Genomic DNA, 25,435 nt, shown 5'->3' with positions numbered 1-25,435 from the left:
TGTATTGTGATAGAACTTCGGGTATTCGTTGATACAAATGTAATGCTGATAATAGCCATAAAAGTTACGCACGTGTCAATAATTACTATCAGGCATTTAATTCCAATCCATTAACGGTTTTTCTCTAAAGAACACGAGAACGTCATCAGTAATATGTTACCGAACCCAATTTAATAAAATTCATATTGTATACTCAATTTGTTTTTAAAATTTTCTAGAATCATGTCTATCGAATCTATAAGAACGATGAAGCGGCTCAGCTATACCTTTTCAAAAATTAAAAAAAAAGTCAGAACAACTGAAACTTCATTCAAGACTGGCAAAGCGGGTGACATGCGCATGCATTTCCATCGTTATAAGATATATAAGGAAACTCAGTGTTGACACAAAGCTATTTTTTACAAAAACATGCTAATAATTTTCAGTTGAATAAATGTTTGAATTTCCATTGCATAACAGAACAAGGAAGAATTCGTCATCTGTATGAATTTATTTGGATAAAATGAATAAACATAAAAATAACTGTCCTAAACATTGCTAATTTGAGTCATTCGAGGAAATCAATTCCCCAGATACACCACAAAGCTTAGTTCATCTATCACAAATTGGCAAGCTAGATTTTCTTATTCAGAAAGATACCAGTTACTCTGTATTTTTCAATAGTTTAACAGAGTAAAGACATTTTACATTTCGTCAACTGAATTGTTAAAGGCGAGATAAAGAAATATCCTTTTTAATTTACTGCTTTTGAGGAAAAAAGACGTGCTTAATGCGCGTGAAGAACTACCAGATATGGTATTGGAATTAATCTTAAAAGATTTAATAAAATTTTGATTACAAGTATTTCCACCAATTATCGATTAGATTATTCATAATCCAAAGATTACGATCCAAAGATTAGTCCTATAAACCAGCAAACCAATAGAGGTTAAAAATCAAAAAAGCAAACTTAAGTTAAAATTAATTACGCCTTGTTTGAGCAGAACTAAAATGAAAACCAAAAAATATGCTCGAGTCGATAATAATGAGCAAACCAAAATTGATTCAGCAACTAACTCTCCTTTTGAAAAGCCTCTCTGAAGTGTTTAACAATATAAAATTTTGCTCGAAGATTATAATTGCACAATTGTAAATTATACGTTAACGTTTTTAAGCATTTTTTAAAATTAAAAATTTGCATATTTTTAAAAATAAAGATATGGGTTTTTATATATGAAGGCTTTTAGTAAACGCACAAGCATCTATATAATCTATTTTAATGTATATCTTATTTCTTAATTTCCGTCTGAACCACCATGGTAAATAACCGTGTACGTCTGAATGAGTAATTTTTTATTGTTGCGTAAATCTTCTATCATGCTTCTTACTAACGTCCGATCGATCTTCCCACAAATATACAATAGAGAACTGTTTCGCTCTGCAGTTAGTCTACACATTTACAACACAGAATGAAAATGATTTACTAAGCTTGAGGAATGGATTAACTGGCCAAGTAAACATAATTTAGGTCTTGCGTCCAAAAGAGAGGACTTATAGCTATTTATTGTTTCTTTTTATTATATTACTCTACTCAGAGATGGCAATAAATAGATTTGCACATTTTTTTTTCATGATAATAGGTGGTTGCATATATAAAGGTTATAATATAATATTCCAGTTTTTTAAAACTTCACTTCCGGTTTGAATGGAAAAGGTAAAGAGATCAATCACAAAAAAATTGTAAAAGGTTAAGATAACGATCAGTGATCCATCTCAAAAAATCCATAAACAACACAACTCTGCGAAGAGGGCACAAAACACGGACCTCTGGAATACCCTGAGGCGGGACCAGGCGCCCAGGAGGAGCAAGCATCCCCTGCCGACTGGCCACACCCACCGCGATCCCCAATACACTGACCAGGCAGATGGAACACTCCGTAGTCAAATTTAGCACAAAAACAAAGGTTCAACAACCGGCATGAAACAGGTCAGCCAAAATACGTAGAGGCCGTCGAAATCCGTGTAACATCAACCTATCTGTCGATCAGTAGCTTGTCCCGGCTTAAATAAAACTAACACAACTAAACTAATACAAATCAGTGAACAGAGTACAAAACATACACTCCCGGAAATTCCATAGGTTGGATAAGGTGCATTGTAGGAGTAACCACACCCACCGTGAGCCCTATGTATTTATTAGGTAGACGGAATATTCCATAATCAAATTTAGTATAAATACAAAGGCCTAAGAATTTGTATAAAGCACTTCAGCCAAAATGTTATCTTTTCTCATTCAAATTTTATGGCCAATTTAATGTAATGTTAAAAATTTTGAAAAGTAGGTTAAACTTCAAGGTCATCACGGGGTAAAAAATCATAGTATATGTGGAAAAGTCATGTCATAGGTAATGCTCTTATCATATATGAAAACCCTATCTCTTCTCAATCAAAAGTTATATGCAAAGACATAATTTTTGAAAAGTAGGTCAGATTTAATGGTTAAGGTCATGGGGTAAAAAAAACCAGTCGTAGAAAGGGTTCGACACAGGTAATATTTATGTCTAATATGAAAGCCAAATCTTTTCTCGTTCAAAAGTTATGATCAATTCAAAGTTATGTTAAAAGGTCAACTTCAAGGTCAAGGTAACGGGGTAAAAAATCATAGTATATTTGAAAAGGTCTTGTCACAGGTAATGTACATATAAAATATGAAAGCCCTATATCTTCTCATTCTAAGGTCATGACCAAGGTTAAAGTTTTTGTGACAGACTGACCGAGGGAAGACTGACAAACAGATAGACTGACAGACGAATGAGATTCAATGTTCCTTCGCTTTCGCGAAAGTGGGGGAAATAAATTGTAAAAGTTTGAAGAAGTGAATTTTGTTTTATTGAATACACTACAGTTGCAAATGGCACAAGGATTTTTTTTTATTATATTGTGAAGCATATCATCGGTTTTATCACATGACAATGATCCAGGGTATCAGCCTTTGAAGTTTGTATGTCTTTTTTTTGTCAGCTTTCAGACATTCTGAATTTCATTATTAATAATTATGCCCCGGGATCGAAAGATCCCGGGGGTATATTGTTTTTGTCCTGTCTGTCTGTTTTTCTGTCTGTCTCTTGTCAACTTTAACATTGCCCATAACTTTTGATTTGTTGGAGCTATGACATTCATATTTCACATGTGTATTCCTTGTGACAAGACCTTTCTTTGGGTACCATCATATCTGACCTTTTGACCTTGGAGTTTGACCCACTTTAACAAAATTTTATGAGACATTAACCTTGGCCATAACTTCTGAACAGTTCTAACTTCTGTGTTTGGGGTTTTAAACTTCACATGTGTATTCTTTGTGGCAAGGCCTTTTTCTGGATATCAATCTCTTTGACCCTTTGACCTTGACCTAGGAGTTTGACCTACTTTTGAAAAAAACTTTAACCTTGGCCATAACTTTTGAATGGTTGGAGCTAGGGCTTTCATACTTCACATATGTAATCCTTGTGACAGGACCTTCCCTTGGATGCCAACCACTTTGACCTTTTGACCTTGACCTAGGAGTTTGACCTACTTTTGAAAAACTTTAACCTTGGCCATAACTTTGGAATGGTTGGTGCTACGGCTTTCATACTTCACATATGTAATCCTTGTGACAAGACCTTCCTTTGGATACCAACAACTTTGACCTTGACCTTGACGTTTTACTTACTTTTAAAAAACTTTAACCTTCGCCATAACTTTTGAACAGTTGCAGCTAGAGCTTTCAAATTTCACAGGTATATTCCTCGAGACAAAACCTTTCTTTGGGTACCAACATTTGCCATCTTTTGGCTTGGATTTTGACTTCCATTTGAGAAACTTTACTTTAACTTTTGCCATAAGCTGCCATACGGGGGCATCAGTGTTTCACAAACACATCTTGTTTTAGATACATGTATTTGTTGCATTTGTCTTTTAATCAAATAATTTGATGATAATGAACTCCCATCCTTTTAATCGCGAACATTCTGATTTTCATTTTTCATAATTTTATTTATTTATTTGTGTGGATAAATAAATATTTAACAATTGATCACTGAAAATTAAATTATTTTTAAAAATGCACAGAAAAGTAAGGCAAGTGTACACATGTACCGTTTGCAATAAAAATGTATCTTATATTATACTTTTGTTGATTTCTTTTCTTTCCCACCTTTCTTGTGGAAATACTTTAAAATGCAATATATATATATATATATATATATATATATATATATATATATATATATATATATATATATATATATATATATATATATATATTTGCGGTCGATTTGATGCTTTGCATCAATTTAACTTGTTTGTTTTAAAATCATGATTCCTTTCGTAAATTTCAGCTACTTTCATTTTTCGGTAAAAAAAAAAAAAGTTCTGTATAGTACTAAAGGTCATTTACTAGGTACAACCTGCTTTAATTAAAATGTAGCTAGTATATACATGTTTCACGACAATTTATGCATACAGTATCATATATACTGATGGAGGCTACTTTCAACTGCAGTAAAAATCAAACTTCCATAAGTACTGAAACTACATTTCTTTTTGAGGTTTTCTAGAAAATTTTCTAGACAATTCCTACTTTAACTTCTACCAGTAAATACGGCATATGTTTCTGTACATATAAAAATCAATACATACAATGCATTCATAAAAGGACCTAAATCCTTTTTGTTGCCAATGAAATTAGTTTCTAGTTCTGATTTAACTTTTTGTAACTTCAACATACATTTTCTTTTTGGGATTATCCCCTTTTTTAAAATATAGAAGACAAAAAAAAGACAAGAAAAAATAGCCTTCGATTCACCTGATCCCACCTCTGATGTCTTAGAGGTCCGTGTTTGCTCTACTCCTATTTTGTAATGTTTAATGGATTTTTGAGCTCGAATACTGTTCGTTATCTCCACATATTTCATTCAATATTTAGATGTATCAAAGATGTTAAATCATTGAACAAATGATAATTTCATTCATATGTCGACTAGATATATCGCACTTAATTCGAAATAAAAGACACCAGAGAGTCTGCCACATTTGTTTTATGTATATTTTAATTTTGGTTGCAAAGCATAATTCGATTGGATAAAAAATTAGTTTATATCGGATAACCTGTGCTGCCTACGTCACAATGACTTATGTCAAAACGTATCAATTCGCTTGACGTTACATCTAAAATATGTATAAATTGAAGGCATTTTTGAAGCAGAAATTGTCTTATTTTCTACACTTAATGATGGAAAATGAAATTATAAGGAATGATTTTAATACCTATCCGGTAGAACCTGGATTGGAACAGTTTACGCTTTTTATAATCCGCTTCGCAGTTTATAAAGCGTAAACTGCCCCAACCCAGGTTATACAGTATAACTTCGGTAGCTATTAAATTCATGCCTTAATTTGATGCTTTACTGACTACAGATGTTACTACAAGCCGACTAACAACAAACGTATACGACAAACGGGATGACCAACTTTTACATCGTCTACATCCACTATTTATGTACTTATATTCCACTATCACATATAATGCTTATATTTCCCAACTGATTTGGTTCCAAAAACATTTTCTGAGTACGATAATTTTTTTCTTCAACTGAGGCAAGCTGCTAATGACAAGTAAGTTTATGTAACTTTACTTTAAAAGTCTTTCAGCAATATCATTTCTAAAATTCTAAATGTTATAATAACTGCATTGCAAAAACAACATTCTTTGAGTCATATTTTGAGTGACAGGCTTCATGCCAATTGTCAAACCCTTGTTTTTGCACCATTTTCGACTTCGGATTACTCTGTATATTTTATTAAATATAAAGGGCTCGCAGCGGGTGTGATTGATCGACTGGGCATATTTACTCCTCCTAGGCACCTGATCTCTCCATTGGTGTTTCCAGGGGCCTTTTGTCCTGCTCATGATTTGGTTTGTTTACAAGATTAGGAGACTGATCAATTTTTGTTATCTGCACCCTTTTCATACTAAATCTTGCTTCCACAAAGGTGAAAAATTTAATTAAGATCCAAAACTTCGAAGTGCATATATTTGTTAAATTAGTTGACGATGGAGCAAAAGAAAAAAATATTATATTTTGTTTCTGTGATGTCACAAGGTATAATTGGATTTCCACAAAACAAAAAGTATAAACAAAAGCTTTGACTATTTAGACTTAAGAAACTGTAGCGTCAGGTTGCTCTTTTTACTCAAATTTTTCAATAAAGACTGGGTTTTACTGGGTAGAGATTTGCTCTTAATGTATTTTAATCCAAATGTAAACGTCAAATACTCTGTATTCTCTTTATGCCATGTTATTTTGAAGAAAATGAACAATGAAAGCATTTTTCTCGCCTTCTTTTTGCATTCTCTCTATGTTAAGGTTTATAGACCATTCTCGTTAATCAGCAAAAACGCTACATTTCAGTATTTTGAGTATATTTTTAATATTTTCTTTCATCTAATTGCTTTTTATTTAGCACATTATATACAACTGATGTACAAAATAGTCGATACCTTCACAGTAAGAAGAAATTGTAAAATGGTCCTGATTACTTACAGTGTGTAATTACAAAATATGTCTAAATCATACTCATATTATTTTAAGTTATAAAAGTAATCATACAGAAAGGTTTTCAAACAAGAAGGATGGATCTCGCAAATGATTGGTTAAAGTATCATCTATTGTACATGTATAATAAATAAAAATTTATCCACTAATCATGTTTCTTAAATCTCTGTCGGCCAGTTATAGATATGCAGTTTAATCTGACGTGAAACAGAATAAAAAATTGTAGCCAACTGTACACCGTAGATTCTTTTTGAGAAAAAGATCAGCAAAACGTCTAATTGATTTTCGAAATCTTACAGATGAAATTCCTAATGAGAATCCTTTCTGTTATTATCTGCTTTTAGGATTCTTTACTCTGATTCCGTCAACATCTCACATCTCTGTCGTCACTGGTGTTACATATTGTCTTGCATCAAATTAGAATTTTGTTACCTTTCATTATTTCAAGTTGCTCAGAGGGGGGGGGGGGGCATTATCAGATATTGATGTTTTGAACGACTCTGAGTTTCTACAGAGGTGCTCTTTTGTACAAATGCCGTATATCTGTGTATCTTTAGCAAATTGCTATAAAGTTAATATATATTTCTATATGCTATCATGTATATAAAGAAAAAATATATTTTGTGTCTAAATATCAATATTATTATAAAACATATGACATAATGATTCAAATGTTCAAGCAGTCTCCTTTTGAAAAATGACGATTTAAATTTTTTTTTAGCTCTGGAGTACGGAAGCCCTGGAGGGACATTGACTTACTTGTTATGACTTATTTGTTATAGCTTATTTGTTGTGACTTATTTGTTATGACTTTTTTGTTGCTGGTTATAACCAAGTGTAACGTAGCTATGGAGAACGTGTAGCTTGGCTTAATTTTATCATTAAAATGATATGTTTAGTCCTAGTTTAACTGTGGTTTTTGATTGATTAATTGTAATTTAATATCCAGTACAGTTGTGATAACTTTATCTGTTATATCTTATAACTTAGTTGTTATAACTTAATTGTTATTTGTTCTTTCTCATTTTGTTTCTTGTTACTTAATAGTTATTACTTACAGTTGTAATTCTTTTTTTTTTCTTTTTTGAACTTTTAGTGTGCATAATGATTGAACACATAAACATATTTAGTCATCAGTTAAAAATTCAAGGGCAAAATATTCCTTTCTTCATTTCTGAAACTACACGTAGCCTCCATCTTGTACGCCACGTTTTGGTACGGAAGCCCTGGAGGGACATTGACTTACTTCTTAGGTGTTTTGACTTAGTTCTTAAGACTTAATTGTTAATTCTTGTTATTCTAAATTTGTTATCACTCATTTACTTGACCCAAAACATGGCGTGAAAGATGGAGGCTATGTTTAGTTTCAGAAAAGAAGAAAGTAATATTTTGCATTTGAATTTATTAGATAAAATAGTAGTTATGTTAGTGTGTTCAATCATTATGCAAACTGGAAGTTACAAATAAGAAATAACTATTAAGTAACAAGAAATACATGTAACAAATAATAATTAACAAATAAAAATTAAGTTGTAACAACAAAGTTGCAAGATATTAACAGATAAGAATTTAGTGGCCACAACAGTACTGGACGTTAAACCACAATTAATCAATCAAAAACCACAGTTAAATTAGGACTAAACATATCATTTTGATAATACACATAAGCCAAGCCACACGTTCTCCATAGCTACGTTACACTTAGTTATAACCAGCAACAAAAAAGTCGTAACAAATAAGTTACAACAAATAAGTTATAATAAATAAGTCATAACAAGTAAGTCAATGTCCCTCCAGGGCTTCCGTATATAATACATGTGGGCCTTCAATTGTAAAAAAAAAAAGACTTAGAAGAAAAACTGTTACATAAGTATCATGCAAAGTTAATATTTCAGTAAAAAGTAAATCGACACTGGTTAACAAACTTGGACAGAACTATTACCTTGGAGATGTTGGAATACTTATGATGTTATCAAGTAACAACTTCGAATTCATTTGCTCAACAAACTTGTAAATTTTGGGACATTACTCATTAAATCAAATACATGCAGAACTTACTGATAACTCTTTTAAAGCATGCTATAAATCCCTCAGGTTTTTTTTTCTTTTTGGAATTTACAGTGATGATGAAATATGCTAAATTATAAAACACGTATTAGATAAATTCACTTTTTTTCTCAAGAGTATAATGGGGCAAAGACATTGTTGCTGACTAAAATGAAATTTTTACATAGTTATTAAAAGTAAAAATCTTTGTTTCCCTTTTGGGTACAAATATTTTGAATTAGTGTATTTATTCCTGACAACCAAGGATTCAATTTACTAGACTGCTTTTATCTTTATTCTTTAAAGATTGATACAGAAAGACGTTATCGACGGAACTGTAATATTTGGTCCAAATACGAATTCAGCTGGAAATATTTGCAGCTGGTGTATTTATTGCATGAAAGAACTTAATTAAATAATGTTCGTCTTGTTGCATAAAATCTGTTCAAACATTTAAACTGGAAAATTGTGATGGAAATCGCTACAAATAATTCAGAATACGGTATCGATTAAGAAAGAAGAATGCTCTCCTTCTCATTACAGTGAAGACTAGTGATATTTGATCAGATCTAGTGAATTTATGGAAGATGTAAAGAATCGTGGTCTATGCAGCCATGACCTCATCGAAACATTAGAACATTTCCTGAGTTTTCCTTCAGAAAAATGATTACCATTTTTACAAAAAGAGAGAAAATGACAAAGTGAATATGTTATAATCTTTACGTTGACTTCATCGAAGACAAAACACCTCTTCAGGTATACTTTCAGAGGAAATAATTCCGATAATCACAACCCTATTTGGATTGTAAAATGGTTATATTCTACAGACATCTATTGATAAACTTCTACATTTTTCTGGAAGTCCTAGGTAAGTGAGATTTTCTAAAGGACTTTTTAATTAGTAATGATATACAAGTATATTCTTATACTAAAGTGTGTGAAGATCAATTTTATCTTACTTGAAATAATTGTTCGTACGTATTTATCAACTATGCAGGAACATCTGAATTCTTAGATGTCAAACTAAAATGTGTTAATCAGTGTTAATTGAAATTTAAGCATATTAAAATGTTAAAAATAATCTATTTCATTTCACAAAATAACTGTATTCAGATTTTAAATAACATATATATATATATATATATATATGTGTGTGTGTGTGTGTGTGTGTAGGTGTGTGTGTGTGTGTGTTGCAAAAGTTATGACACTTCAACAAAACTTGAGAATTTTGGACATTTGTAAATTGTAAATGAATTGTGAAGATAACGAAAACTCAAAAGTCCATTTAAACATTACAAATTGCGCGCATTGTCAACACTGACCTCCAAAAACATAGGTGGGATACGGAGTCTTGAATGATAAGCATCCCTTGCCGACAGTTTACACCCGCCGTGTGCTCCTTGTCATAGACGGCAAATCGAAGAAAATCTGTAGACAAGTATGTGTGAAAATAATGGCTGAATACGAGGGTTGATACAAAAAATGTCACAACTGCTATAAAATCTTTAATAATAGAAAATTTTCATCAAAACTTTATATAACAATATCTGTGTATATGTTGACCTTTGCCTTAATTTTTTTTTTTTTTAGATATATGCAAAACTTTAAAAAATATCAAAATAAACACAGCGTTGGGTCTCGCCCATTACCTCACGGCAAGAATGTAGCTACGTCGTTATGCCGATTCACTTCGGCACTCATTTTTAATCTGATTATACATAAAATTTACGCAAAAAGAAATGAATTTAGAAATAAAACTTGGACAAAGTCTAAATAATTTAATGGTTCAATTCAAAACAAGACGCTTTATAGCGAAATGGCAGTAAAGATTATCAAAAAGAAGCTCGTAAGAGTTTAGAAAGATATGCGGATGAAATGAAAATCATTGCCGAAAAATGAGGTCATAAATACTTCGGTAAAGTTAATTTCTACTATGAGGCGATAGACAAAACCTTACGAAGTGTTACTATTTATATTTTAAAAAGTAATTTACATGTATATAATCGAAAGAAATTTTCAGTCAAAAATCAATATAGATACGGGTATTAGTATATCAAATTTTGTTGATAACATTTGATTAAAGATTTTATAGCAGTTTTGGATCAACCCTCGTAATTTCTTTGGAAGACCTCAGTCATCATTCGACCCAACGACAGATTGTATTTGACAACATATATACATGTGTGAATGGATGAATCTTTCTAAAATACAACAGGATAAAAGGAGATCCTAATGAGACGTTTGAAGTACATAAATTCGTGAATCTTTGTGATATTCTGTAGCAGAAAATAACTGAATAACTGTCATATTTTACACATAAGATTAATTAATGTCATATTTTCACAGATAAAACTACGTAAATCACTTCTATTTTACATTCGTATAGAATAGGGGAACCACTCTTATATTTTGCAAATAAAATGTGTGTCGTCTTTTAATGCTGTATTATTTTTGATAATCTGGAGGTTCTGTTAATGAAATATTCCTTTTGTTCCTACATGAAATTTATTTTCTTCAATATTTTGGTAATTCATACACTTTAGATTATGTGAATTAACGGTTAAATGGATGACTTTGAAAGTTGTTTTTAAAGGATGCAATGCCAAAAAACATCTAACGCAAGCTTAATATTCACTTGACAAGAGCACAGATCGATAAAGGTAACAAATTGATATCGTTGCTCTCTATTTGTTATGTCTTTCTTAAGATAGTTTAAGTACCTTTCTCGAGTTACCGATCGCCTTCCTTTCAAATATTACAATATAGTAGAAAAAGAGGGTCATTAACCGTTCCCAGATCCAGATATTGATCTCAACAGCTTCTTTATAAATCATTTTATACCAATGATATAGGAAATATATGTATAGTTTATTTCAGGATTATAATTGCAGTATATTTAATGTCATTTGTAATATTTGTTTCGTCCTGTTATGAATTAAAAATAGATTTTCTTGCAATTGAAGAATGAATGTAAACAAAATATGTATTTTTGCGTTTATAGCAATGAATTTCCCACAATATTGACTGACTTAAGCATATGTTGATTTTAACGCTTGATAATGCTGGATACGGTGGTACTGATAATGCTTTAAAGGCTGATAATGCTGGTAAAAGTGGCTGGTGATAATACTTGTAACAGTAATAATGGTAATAATGCTGGTAACAGTGGTACTTTTGATAAAGCTGGTTTTTATTTAATTTAATCAGTATTTTATTATGTAAAGTCAAATTACATAATTGGATTGGACATAAGGCATGTATAAGTCCTTTCCAAATGCTGGTTATTGTGGTAATGCTAATAATGCTCATAATGGCGTTTATGCTGATGATGCTGATTATGTTTATGATGGTATAATGCTGATTTTGCTGGTTGATGCAGTAGTATTTCTTCAATATGCTTATATTTTATTTGAATATTCATATATGACACTGAAAATAGTCCCTTTGCTGAAGAGCTACACAATTTTTTAAATCTGAATTTTCCTACCTTTTCAATTTATTCGTGTTGTAAATAATTGAGTTAAGTTGCAGGTACCCGTGCTGGCAGGGGATTAATTTCCTGTTTGCACTGCATGTCGCAATGACTTCTAACATATGGATAGTGCTGGATGTCCTACCCATGTAAACTCCCTCCAATCAACAACATTTTACCACAGGGTGACAACTTGTGAGAAGTGAAATACACTCGTCTTTTTACTTGGTAATTACATCTAAGATCGATACGTTGTTATTTCAGGAATATGTCTGTTCTGAATATGTAATGACATTGCCAATGTCGTGTCCAAATATTCAGGTTCTTGAACCTAATAAGCTTCGAAACAAACTTGCAAATTCATTAAATTAACATCCTGAAATTCGATTTTGTCAAGGAAAAGAGACACATATCCAACATATTCTCTTTCAATTGCTTCCTACAGAGCCAAAGCTATCAATAGTATTGCCTACGTCTTGGCCCTTTTTCGTTATACTTTATGACAGATGATACAGACAAAAAGAATTTGGATTCCTGGAATATATATATATATATATATATATATATATATATATATATATATATATATATATATATATATATATATATATATATATATATATATTGCAAATATAAATTTCTAAAATGTAAAGAAACTGTACACTTTCTTTGATGTTCAAAATTCTACATATGTACTGTCACCCTATAAATCTATATAACTTTTCACTGCTTGACTGTGAGGACATCCTTGTGAAACTTGAATCAAAAATTAAAATCCAAGACGAAATGGCGATAATGTCATTCATGTTACTTATATTAACATGACTTAAGTTGTTATTGTCACGATTTGTGAAGAAAGATTGTTTTGTAACATATGTCCTAGAAAAGTGTTAAATTTGTTTGTTGGATACTGATGAATAAAAAAGACAAGAAAAAATATCTTTATTGACGTCTCGAGTATAAAATTAATATACATGTTTATATTTGAAATAAAATTATAATATATCTGAAAATTAATACCAACTAATATCATTTGAAAAAAATGAGACTCTAAGAGTGTCGTATCAAATGGATTGTCACAATTTTTAAAATACTATTCCTGTCAACATCTAGAAAAATACATTTTTTTTAAATGAAGTGAGACGGATTTTTGAAATACTGACAAATCTGTTCTATATGATACCTAATAATATGTATTACACAGAGGAAGAGTCATTTTGCTGAGTACAAAAAACTGTGAAAATGATTATTGTGATCCATGATTGGATTAGTAATTCTTATTTTAAATTTACCAATTCTATTATTATTCATATGAAGCAGAATTTATTCAAAATCTTATACATGAAAAAAAAAGAAATCTCTTGCTGTGGCCTTCAACTCGACATTTAGATATATCGACGACGTATTATCAGTTAACAATAGTTATTTCCATTCATATATCGACACAATATATCCCAGTGAGCTTGAAATAAAAGATACCACAGAGTTTGACGCATATGTTTCATATCTGGATATTTTGTTAGAAAAAGATGTTAATGGTAATCTAACAACAAAGCTTTATGATTAACCTGATAACTTTAACTTTTCAATCTTCAACTTCCCTTACCTATGCAGCAATATATGCTTATCACCTGCATATTGGTGTATATCTCTCAGCTGATTCGATATGCAAGAACATGATCTACGTAAGAACAATTTCTAAAACGAGGTAAGTTATTGACAAACAAGTTGATGAAACAGGTATATCAACAGGAATATCAACAGTCTCGTTTAAAGTCATCATTTCGTAAGTTCTATGGTCGATACAATGACCTTGTCAGCAAATACAATATATCATTAAGTCATATGCTGACTGCCTTTTTTCATGCTAATTGTTAGGCCATTATTTACACACTGAATTGTCGACGGATTTTTTCGTTATTTCCCGATCATGACAAGGAGCAAGCGGCGGGTGTGACCGGTCGGCAGGAGATGCTCACTCCTCCATGGCACCTGATCCCACCTCTGATGTTTTATGGAGGTCCGTGTTTGCTCTGCTCCCGATTTGTATTGTTTTAATGGTTTTGAACTTGAATACTGCTTGCAAATACAATCTATCATTTTAAGTCGAATGTTTACCATACCAATTGTAAGGCCATTATTTTCACACTGAATTACATAGATATTTCCGTATACAAGATCGCGACAAGGGGCACACAGCGGGTGTGACCGGTCAACAGGAGATGTTTACTCTTCCAAGGCACCTGATTCCACCATTGATGTTTTTAGAGGTCTGTATTTGCTCTGCTCCCAACTTGCAGTGTTTTAATGGACTTTTGATCTTGGTTACTGTTCGTTACCTTCATACTTTATTCAATTTCATTAACAAATGTTACCTGTAGGAGATTAATTTGAGATAATATATTCTGAACGTTCAAGGTTAGCAATGAAGCCACTGAATCATATGCGGGGGAACGCAAGAAATAATACCCCAAGCGATTGACAAAAAGCAGTGCCGTAAATCAAAAGCCTTTACAATGCCCTCTGGTTTCTCTGTCCGAATTTCCTCAATCAGAGAACTATAGTTCTGCAGCAGTTGGGTCAGGTGATTAGGACGAGTAAGCATCCCTTGTTGACTTTTCACATCCGCTGTAAACCCTATGTATTGATCAGGTAGACAGAACATTTTGTAGCCAAAGTTTAGTATAAAAACAGAGGCCTTGCAATTGGTATGAAACATGTCAGCTAAAATACGCATTTTTAACAAATTAATTTTGTTGATGATCAGTCGATTTTGTTGATGATCAGTCACAAGATTCGAAAAACAATCCGGCAGATTCTGCGGTCCATTTTTATTGATAAAGCAGTTGTTTATGATATCGAAAAAGCCTTAGTTTTTAATTTTTCCTGAGGAGTGGTTGTATAAAGTGGAGAAATTTCGTACTTTTTGGTGTTATTGACTTTTGAAAAAAAAATGTGATTTTAAATTTCCTAGAACTTCTTTGGAGTTTTTGAGAATCCACATCTGATTTAAACCTCTTTTCGATTATGCTGTAGCACAGTACATCTGAAGTAGTTAATATTTTTGTAAGAAGTAGATATATTATAAAATTGGGTGTGGTTGAAGGAGTTTCCATAATACAAAGTAGAATTATTGATGTTATTAGAAGCCTCCAATGAAAGATACAATTACATTTGTTTTATTTCATGAAATTCCCATTTGGAAAGTTCACATGTAAATATTAGAAGAATTTTTTGGACATGAATACACAGATTTTCATTGATATATGTGTTATAAATTAACGAGTGAAAAAAATCAGATTCTGGACAAAGGTGTCCTAATGGTTTGAAGACATCAGTGTTTTAAATATGTGAAAAGTTATGCGCTCTGCTGACATTTTGTACTTGATCATTCTGAAAACAAATAAAATATTTATAATCTATATTTCTTAAACAACCTTCCATTTTCCTGAAAATATTTATATTCAGCATGACAAGGGGTATAAAATGCTTTATAAATAAAGACATTAGTTAAAGCAGGAAAAAATGTATATAAAAAAAACGTGATAAGCATAGCCAATATTCATGAAAATGAAAAACAAAAGGTTTTGATTCATAGCTCTGATGATTTTAGAGGTCCGTGCTTCCTAGCAATATGTATTGTTTCAATGGACTTTTGAGCTTTATAAGTGTTCTCTGTTCGTTGTCTTTTGAACGAGGTAGACACTCATGACAACTCTCAGCTGTCCACACTATCCTATCTTTAAAATTTATAGTCACGGAATTAGAAAGACATTTTTATTTTAAAAAAAAGCAAACAGTTGACGTATTGTTACCTCATAACGTTCCAAGGACTACAGAATTTATTGTTATAAGGACAATCTTCGGAGCAAAGGATCGCAAGAAGTGATGTTTTAATACCGTGATAATTTGAACCCCAAAAGGAAATTAATTCCTCTGACTGACAACGTTAGTGCTGAGCAGAACAGTAATTGATGATTTACATGACATTTTTATTTCGATCAAACGATCTATTCTCAACTTTCCTTCATTTTCATCGATAACGCTTGTGTGTATCTCGTCAACATAATTGTTATAAGCTTCAATAAACGAATCCTATTTATTCTAATTGCATTCCAAAATTGACATCTTAAGTTTGCAAGAAGAATTATTGTAGCAAAGGAAAACTTTATCAGAAATCAATCGTTTTGTAGAATCTGCTTTTCTTTGCTTTCCTGTCTAGAACATCAGCAAAATATTTTCGGTAATTCTGTCACTATCTGCATTCTGTCAATTGAATAATCAAGAGAATTGAATTCGATTGCTTCCGCACCCCATTCTTATTTACTTTTGCAAAGAAATGGTCTTTTCATCATATCTTTGTTAAGTTTTCTAGTACAGTTCCAGCGTATTTAAAATGGAACGATTATTTTGAATTTTGCATTAAAATCTTAAATTTTTTAGCACAAAATTGATAGGAAATACTCAAAATTAGATATTGAAATTGAGAGAACGTCTTGATTCTTACTATATTTTCGCTAGATTTTTTATCCTTAAATATAATTTATACTTTACAAGAGGTTTGCATTCAATGAACTTCGAATAAAGTCTGGTCTTGTCAGAAATCTAGTTGTGAAGTTGTTTGAGGCTAGGCTAGGTGGCATCTTCGGCTATTTTATTAATTGAAATTATCTTTCACGCATGCAGTTACGATAATAGACCTTCAATATCTGAAATTCATACCAAACTATCTTCATTATATATCTATCTATCTATCTATCTATCTATCTATCTATCTATCTATCTATCTATCTATCTATCTATATATATATATATATATATATATATATATATATATATATATATATATATATATATATATATATATATATATATATATATATATATATATATATATATATATATATATATATATATATAGTAATAGTAATTCATATCTTAATGCTTAATGGCACAAACTTGATGAGAAATAATCAAAAAATATACATTGAATTAAAACACCGTATTCTTATGTTTAGCTAGATTCATTGATTCTTTAGGACAAGGTTGGCTTAACAAAAGGTTGACATTCAGTGCACTCAGAGTAAAATGATCTTGTCAAAAACTTCAAATGCAGGCTTGATTTCGCCTTTACCAGTCATCTGAGATTAAATCTAATGAAACTTATCGAAATCGACTTTCACGCACGACAGCGGATATTTAATATCTTTGCTTCATTGCAAACAACTGTCCATATTTCACTCAAAATAGTAGTATGTCTTTTAAAGAATAAAAATTGTAAAGAGGAGACAATTTATATAAGGAGTTAAAAAAAATAAAATAAAAAACAAAACAAATCAAAACAAAATAATCAAAAATACAGAAACGAAAAACAAGAGCAAAGCATATTTCACTGAAAATACTGGTATGTCTTTTGAAGAATAAAAATTGTAAAGAGGAGACAATTTATATAAGGAGTTAAAAGGTTGCGGTTAAAATTGTATCGTAAAAGTCGTGAGAACATCAGATTATGTTCTTATTCGTGCCACTCAAACGAACATAAATAATTTACAAGTATTAGCTTTCTTAAAAAGCTTGTCTGACGTGAGCAAATTTATTATTATACAAAAAATCAAGAATAGTTAAATCCAGGGTAATCAACATAACTCTCCAGAAATAAATTATTTTCTAAGAAACAAGACCAATCCAGTGGCATCTACATCAAATAAGACTCAGACCAGAATTTATTCTATATACACTGAATTACTTGTATTTTTTTCATGGGCGTTGGAAACGGGAAGAGGATGGTGACTCCTCCCCCCCCCCCCCCCCAAAAAAAAAATATTTTGCCGATAAATAATATGCTACAGAAAAAAGCTACATTTTACTTGTCCCCTAAATCATGTAAATTATAAAGTATGATAACTTCTTTTTGCTTGATAAGGATTTTTTTTTTCTTGATAGTGCCCCCAACTGAACACTTTTGGTTGTGCACCCCCTCTCCGTGAAATTTGTTCCACCTGGCCTGTTCCTGAATACATAGATATAACCATTGCTTTTGAAAGAAAAACTTATATATACAACACATAAAAATCTAAACATCATTTGGTGAACAGTTTGGATAATTTTGATTTTTTTAAAATAATAAACATGTTACAAATGAGCTAGCATCTTTCCATGTTAGCAAAAACAATGTTCATCCTCTCTTTCACTTTGATTTTTTAAAAGTATGAATAAATCAAACATCTGCATAGTTAGGAATATGTCAATATAGACTTCAAAAATTTCTAAAGGTAGATCTAGAGAGACTTTGTATGCATTGAAAATAAACATCTATTAGTTAATCTGATAAGGATATTCGACAAGTGACCAGTTTCATTCCTGCTGTTTTGCTGGAGATGCACTGATGAATGATAAATGATGCATTCGAAAATGGCCAAATGATGTGTAACGTGTATGTATAATGTGATAATAAATAGGTCCAATGCTCTGGCTTGATTGGGTGTTTAGCATGTTTCCATTAATTACGATGCTCTCCAATCGATAGTTAAGTAAGTATGAAGTTTCCAAGATCGAGTTATCACAAGAATTCTATTGAACGACTTGACCAACAAGCCTCGGCTAAATCTAGTACTGTCTGACGCCATGACGTCAGACAATAAAATAAACACAAACACGTATATTAGGATGTGAAGCGCTCTGATAGTGCAGTTTACTTTTTACACATATGTACAAATGTTATATACAATTCTTCTTTGTCTTCCTTTCTACAAAACAAAACAGTATTTTTAATATAAAATCTTATTAAACATGTAAAGCAAGGGAGAGTAGGGTGGGGATTCAGTTATCTGCACTGAAAAGAGCCTTCGAATGGCTATAGAACTTTCGGTGATAACAGCGGTCAGTTAAAACCCGTGCAATGAATATTTAAATGTCACCTGACAAGGTGACCAGTATTACAGCCAATAGATTACAGATATAAATAAACACGAACACGTGTTATTAAAACCTTTGATAAATACATACACACACACACACACACATATATATATATATATATATATATATATATATATATATATATATATATATATATATATATATATATATATATATATATATATATATATATATATATATATATATATATATATAATTAAATTTCTACCAAGAAGTCTTGTTTATTTTGAACTCAAGTAAGAATAAAAAATGTAAAATTGCTCATTTTGCAACGCAAAGATATAAAACGAATATGATAATCAAAAGAAAAACAAACATAAAAAATACAAACAAAATAAGCAAAAGTACAAAAACGGAAAACAAGAGCGAAACAGAAGCAAAACAAAAAAATCAAAACAAAACAAAAAACGAATGAAGTGTACAAATCATCACATTAAGTGGGTACAAATAAAAAAGAGCATAGAAATAAATATAATGTACTTTATTGCAGAAGGAAAATCTAGTATGGGTAAGAAATGTATGCTTAATTCGTATTATCGATTTCTTGTTTCAAAAACAGATGCTAAATACAAAAATTCGGGCGTGAAGATCGGTATATATATGTTGGACGAATTCTGGTTTTAAATGATGAATATGTCAAATAATTACATGTCCTTTTAATATTTCTTTTCTAAAATAGAATTAAATGAAACAAAGTGATTAAAGCATGACAAAAAATAAAAACAGGCATCCTGAGATTCTTGCATTTGCAGTATATACAGTCTTCTACTTTAATGTGTAGCATAGATTCCTTGAAAATGATTCAGAAAAAATCATTGATTAAAGGACAAATATAGCAGTTGATGAGTCCAGAAACCACAATTCCGTCAAAAATCATCTAAGATAAACGAAATGCAAACTTTTTCTGTAACTCATCAAGAAAGATTCACAATCTCCTCCTTGGCACCTGATCCCATCTCTGATGATGTTGGAGGACCGTGTTTGCTCTGCTCTAGATTTGTGTTGTTTTGGTGGGCTTTGAGCTTGAATGTTGTTCGTTATCTCCATATTTCATCCTAAAAATCAGCTCTTATCTGTAAGCCTCTAGTAGAAAAAAGTAAAAACAAAACAAAACAAATGGGCCTGACTGACCGACAGACAAATGGATGGCCAGACGAACAAACTGAAAGGACGTCTCCCTCCAGTTTCAGGGGTAGGGGAGTAATAACAGAGATTGTCCTCAGTAGCAAATGAATGGCAGTGCATATCTGAAGAGAGTAATGGCCGATGGGTACCATGCTTGGCTATATATTCATAATTTATTTTAGATAGTTTTATTCACTACATTGTATAGAATCTCTCATAGAAAACACTAAAAGAAATTTACAAATTTAGTGAACGGTTTTATATAAAACATCCTTAAGTTTGTAAACAAGGAATAATTTCAGTGTGTCATATTTTCTCTCATAAGATTGTGCAATTTACGTCTGCCCACAGCTCTGAACAGAATTTCTTTCTGTTTTTACTTCAGTTGAGTCTAAAACAAATTATAGCTATCAAGAAGTCAGACATCTGATTACCTAATTTTGACTGCGATCATATTCATTAAAACTGTCAATATCGTTGAAATTAGTTTGACGTGCATTCATATATTTTTCAAAAGGAATGTTTGCAAATAAATCTCTATCAATAACATACCATTAATCAGCATTGATAACAACGTGCAAAGGGCTTTGTATTTAGACTTACTCAATGCATTATAAAAATCAGTACACCTCTCAGCGCCTTTTTGTTGTTGTCGAGAATCCAATATAATATAATTCATCACAATCTCACGAATTCACATGGGTCTCTGAGAAATGCCAGAGACATATCTGTAAATATTTTTGTTTCCCCCATGTAAAATTGATTTTATCACCCTGTCTATTAATGCTAAAGATTATGCATTGCTATTTTTTTTTCTGAAAGGATATTGATGAAATTACGTGGTAGATTCGGACTCAACATTCGAATAATTCTTTGGTGTTAATGTATACTATAATGATATGTATAGACTGTGAATAAGCATGCAGGGCATAAACATACAGGAAATTGCATTTCTGTAAGTCGAATAATAAGATTTGTATGATATAATTATGTGAAACCAGACAAGAGAATGTCTGAAAGTGTAGAAAATGTATACTAACATGGTATAATTAAATTGCATTGCATTCATGTAACAATGTTACATTTTATTTGTAACACTCTTACATTGTATATATAGCACTGTTTTATTTAATCGCCTAACTTTGACAATTTTATATACTTTGTCATCTTCTCCAGGGCGTTTATGATTTCACAAAAATATATAACTTTGCTTAAAAATGATAATTTACCGAAAGTTTTTTTTTATCAAGTGTAAATAGGGTAAGGATAATTCATTGACCAGGAAAAAATGTCATTTTTGAAAATACAAAGGATTCAAGCACCTTATAATTCGTTAGAACATAACAGAAGAAATCAATAATACCGAAATTTAAAAAAAAAAAAAAACTGATGTTATCGTTACAACAGATCAGAGAGCCATTGGGAGCATTCGGTTCACTATTGCTTGCGAAACATATTTTTTAAATGATGGCACGTTTCTCCATTTCCAGCTAATTAGTAATTATCTGGGCCTAGTACAATTGATTGGTCCTCAAGATAATTTAACATATACAATTTCAGCAGATTAATGTGCCTAATTCCATCATGGGACAATCTTTATTTTGAACCAGGCACGAATTGTTTATCTTCAAGATCATAAAACAAGATACATGTTTATACCAGCAATAATCTTTGCAAGTGTAGCACGTTTTTAAAAGCATAATCTTAATCTAAAGCAAATAATAAAGAAACGTATATCAAAGGAGTCTTATTTCTTTATAAAAGTATACGCCTGGATTTAACATGTTTAAGGATGCTAAAAATAGAGGTTATTTTGGAACATGCAAGAAGGAATCAATGTTTTGGTTACTTCTTATAAGTTTAACTAGGTACGTACGTCATTTATTGAATTGATATTCAAAAAATATTCATTGCAGTCCATACCTTCATGATCAGAGAGATCCCCGGAGGCAGATTGGATCATCGTCTTGACATTTTTCATGATACTTGATTGAAAATCTTTATTATTGATTATTAATGTATTATATTAATATTTTTAAGTATCACTCCTTGTTTTTGTCTTCACCTATCTCTCAGTTGATTCGATACGCCAGAGCATGCTCCCACCTCTGATGTCTTAGAGGTCTTAGAGTGTTTGCTCTGCTCCTATTTTGTAATGTTTAATGGACTTTTGAGCTCGAATACTGTTCGTTATCTCCATATTTCATACAAAGAGATGGTATAAATAGGCTTTACTTGTTTCCGAATTCTTGCTGAATTTATTTTTAAAAATACGATTAAACAGTTAAAATTCGGGACAGATCGATTTATTCTGTTAACGAAGATGAAACAAATTAGTTAATACAAGCCATTTTTTCAAATTATCTTTTTTTTTCAATTTGTGTTCAAGATGACCTTTTATTATCTCACAGATTTTATGCCAGTTTATTTTTAAGGTACACTATTATTTGTTATTTCCGATTTTAAATTCAAATCATATTTTTTTTCGCTGTTTAGACTTCGTTAAATATTCATATTTCTGTTTCTTTAATTGAACCATAACCTCTTCATATGTAGGACACATTTTGAAGATTTCAATTGTTGATATTTTAACTTAATATAATTTCTAAACATACGAGTAGGTAACTCTTACTTAGTACGTTGAATAGGCAAGTAAGCAGTTATTGAAATAGTACAAGTAGATATTAGAGAAAATAGGATAATTATTTTTAACGATTTTTTGATAGTATATAAGAGAACCAAGAAAATTATTTGGTATGATGTAGAAGGAAGAGAAATATGATTTAAGATATCTTTTAATTTTGATTCCTGATTTACGCTCATGTCTGCACTATTATATTCAAAATAGTTATTGAATATTAACGAACTCTTCCTGGTGCAAATATTTGCACTCTAGCAGGTGTTTAAACAATAATTAATTAATCACGTAATATGTCACATGACCTGTATTTGGTGAAACATTGTTCAAAATTGCAGTAGGAGACTGCTACAGAGATATTTTCTTAATGAATAATTTAGGTTTCTGTATTGATTAAGAACATACATATAAACAAGGTTTTCATTCCAATTGTCCAATTTGATTTGTAATGTTTTGATCAGATTTATTGCACTCGAAGAGATTTCTTGGTTAACACTTTAGGAAGTAACTGTTCATTTCTGACAGCCAATAATCTAATAACAGCAGTGAAGAAGATTTTTGTTTGTTTATAACGTAAGCTTTGGTTTGGAAAGGTTAATTGAAAATATTTTTGTGAAGAAGTGCACACAATGCTTAATTAGACGAATCACGAAAAATGTTAAAAGAAATGTGGAATCAAAGGGATTGTATGCTAAAGTTGACGTTTCACTAAGTACATTGCTGAAAATGGTTGAATTTCGTGTACATCTCCTGTTACTCATCAATATTATGATGCAGAGTATAGGTAAGTAAGTGATATTTCTATGTCTGATAGATTACACTTAAGCAGTGGGTGACAATTTTGATTCAGGTCAGCCATGCTCTGTAATTATTTGGTTCTTGTTCTAATGGGGTTTTGTATTATTTTCTGTTTCTAGACAGACTGATCAAACACTCAGAAAGCGCGCAATCAAATTTTTTCCAATCTCTTTAGATTTACTCTATTTCATTTCTTTTAAATAAAGGAGATATATTCACTGACTTTTAAGTCATTTTTGCTCGATCACTCTTTTTTCTTTGTAGCTGTATGAAATTTGACTTTCTTGAGAATTATTAAAAGTAGAAAACACATGATTTATGACAAACTTTTCTTCTTACAATATGTGTTTGAAAAACTACAACCTGGCTCCGGAACTATAAAACTTAGGCTAGCTCACTTTTGATCTTATTCTAACTATTTTATATGGAATAAATAGTGGAAAAGTGAGATTGAGATCTGAAGTGAGCTCATATAAGATTTATGGCCCCGGAGTCAGGTGATTTTACTTTTTCAATGTTGTTCAACATTTAATCTAAATTTTGAATAAATAAATAAATATATATATTTTATTACTAGTTATACATGTCTTCGAGAAAATTTATATACTATAGCATTAAGCTACTAAGTTTAGCTTAGGATCCTTAGCTAGGGACTAATTGTCGTAAGAGTCGTATGCTATGTTATCAGTTGGTTCATGCACTAAACACACACTTGACAAGACTGTGGGTCGATAGGCGTAACACCTTGGTATTTTTTTTTTAAATATCTACATGATAATCAATTGAATCTAAACCAAAAATATAATCAAGCTGTACAGATGTGTCAAGGGAACTTATTTTCTTTATTGTACATAAAAAATATTACCAAAAAGCATTTCATGATAAGGAAAAATTATATGATTTCATTTAACATACTTTTCTTTATCAGATAATTACATCTGCACGTTGAATCAATATTCTGTAATTACTGACAGATATTTCCGGAGACACTAACCAGAGTTGTTTCATTAACAACGTAATTATAGATAAAATGTCATGTCTTACATTTGAACATATTCCCTTGCCATATCTGTTGTCTTCATTTGAAAAAAAAAGAAGTTAATGGATGTAACGTATGTGGATATTTTTTGGACATGAAAAGTTATTTTCTAATATCTTACCCTTTTTAAAGTCATTTGATTTCTAATAAAAGATAAAATCAACCTTGAAGATGACATACTTAGTAGTTTATGATTATCAGATATACAAACATGAATGTGGGTCATAATTGAATTCTTATATTTCAAATGCGGACTTTTACATATTCGATACTATGAAATCATTAATTTTCATGGGGGTGTAATTTTCGTTGTTTTCGAGGTAGGGAGAGACCTACGAATTTATGACTAATGAATTCATGACCAGCACGGAATGTAAAATATATACATAACTACTCAACACATCTCCAACCACGAAACCAAATACCCACAAACCAAATACCCACAAACCAATAGTTTTTTCGCAAACCGAGAAAATTTGAACCCACGAAAATATGTGATTTTACAGTAATTAATTTTAGAAAAATAATTTGGCTCATGCTCGTCTTTCCTATGAAAATGCAAATTAATATTTTGTTTTGCAATACTGAAAAAAATTGAGCTCATACTTTATGTATGTTCTGTGTTTTCAGTTATCTAACCCTGATTACATTAATGCTTAGTTATCTGCATTACAAGTTGTACATGGATCTTCGTTTAACAAACTTAAATTCTCTTTAGAATTCTTTTTTTTTTTTCGTTTCATTGTCTGGAACAAACATATCAGAAATCAACAGAAGACAACATTCATGTGTCAGAAAATTCT

The 25,435-nt window shown here is 31.0% G+C and overlaps 1 protein-coding gene across 1 annotated transcript in view; it reads left to right on the top strand.

Moving 5' to 3' along the window:
• Nucleotides 1-9,246: 9,246 nt before the first annotated feature.
• Nucleotides 9,247-25,435, top strand: part of LOC133193760 (uncharacterized) — a 35,968-nt gene continuing 19,779 nt past the window's right edge. Inside the window, exon 1 of the mRNA XM_061329691.1 lies at nt 9,247-9,489. Coding sequence (XP_061185675.1) covers nt 9,432-9,489 — 58 coding nt within the window. The 5' untranslated portion in view covers nt 9,247-9,431. The remainder of the gene's footprint in view (nt 9,490-25,435) is intronic.

Source organism: Saccostrea echinata, unplaced genomic scaffold (genome assembly GCF_033153115.1).
Source record: "Saccostrea echinata isolate AGI-Se365-2 ecotype Australia unplaced genomic scaffold, CSIRO_AGI_Sech_v1 ptg000028l, whole genome shotgun sequence".
Lineage (NCBI taxonomy): Eukaryota > Metazoa > Mollusca > Bivalvia > Ostreida > Ostreidae > Saccostrea > Saccostrea echinata.
This window is presented reverse-complemented; position numbering and strand designations above follow the sequence as displayed.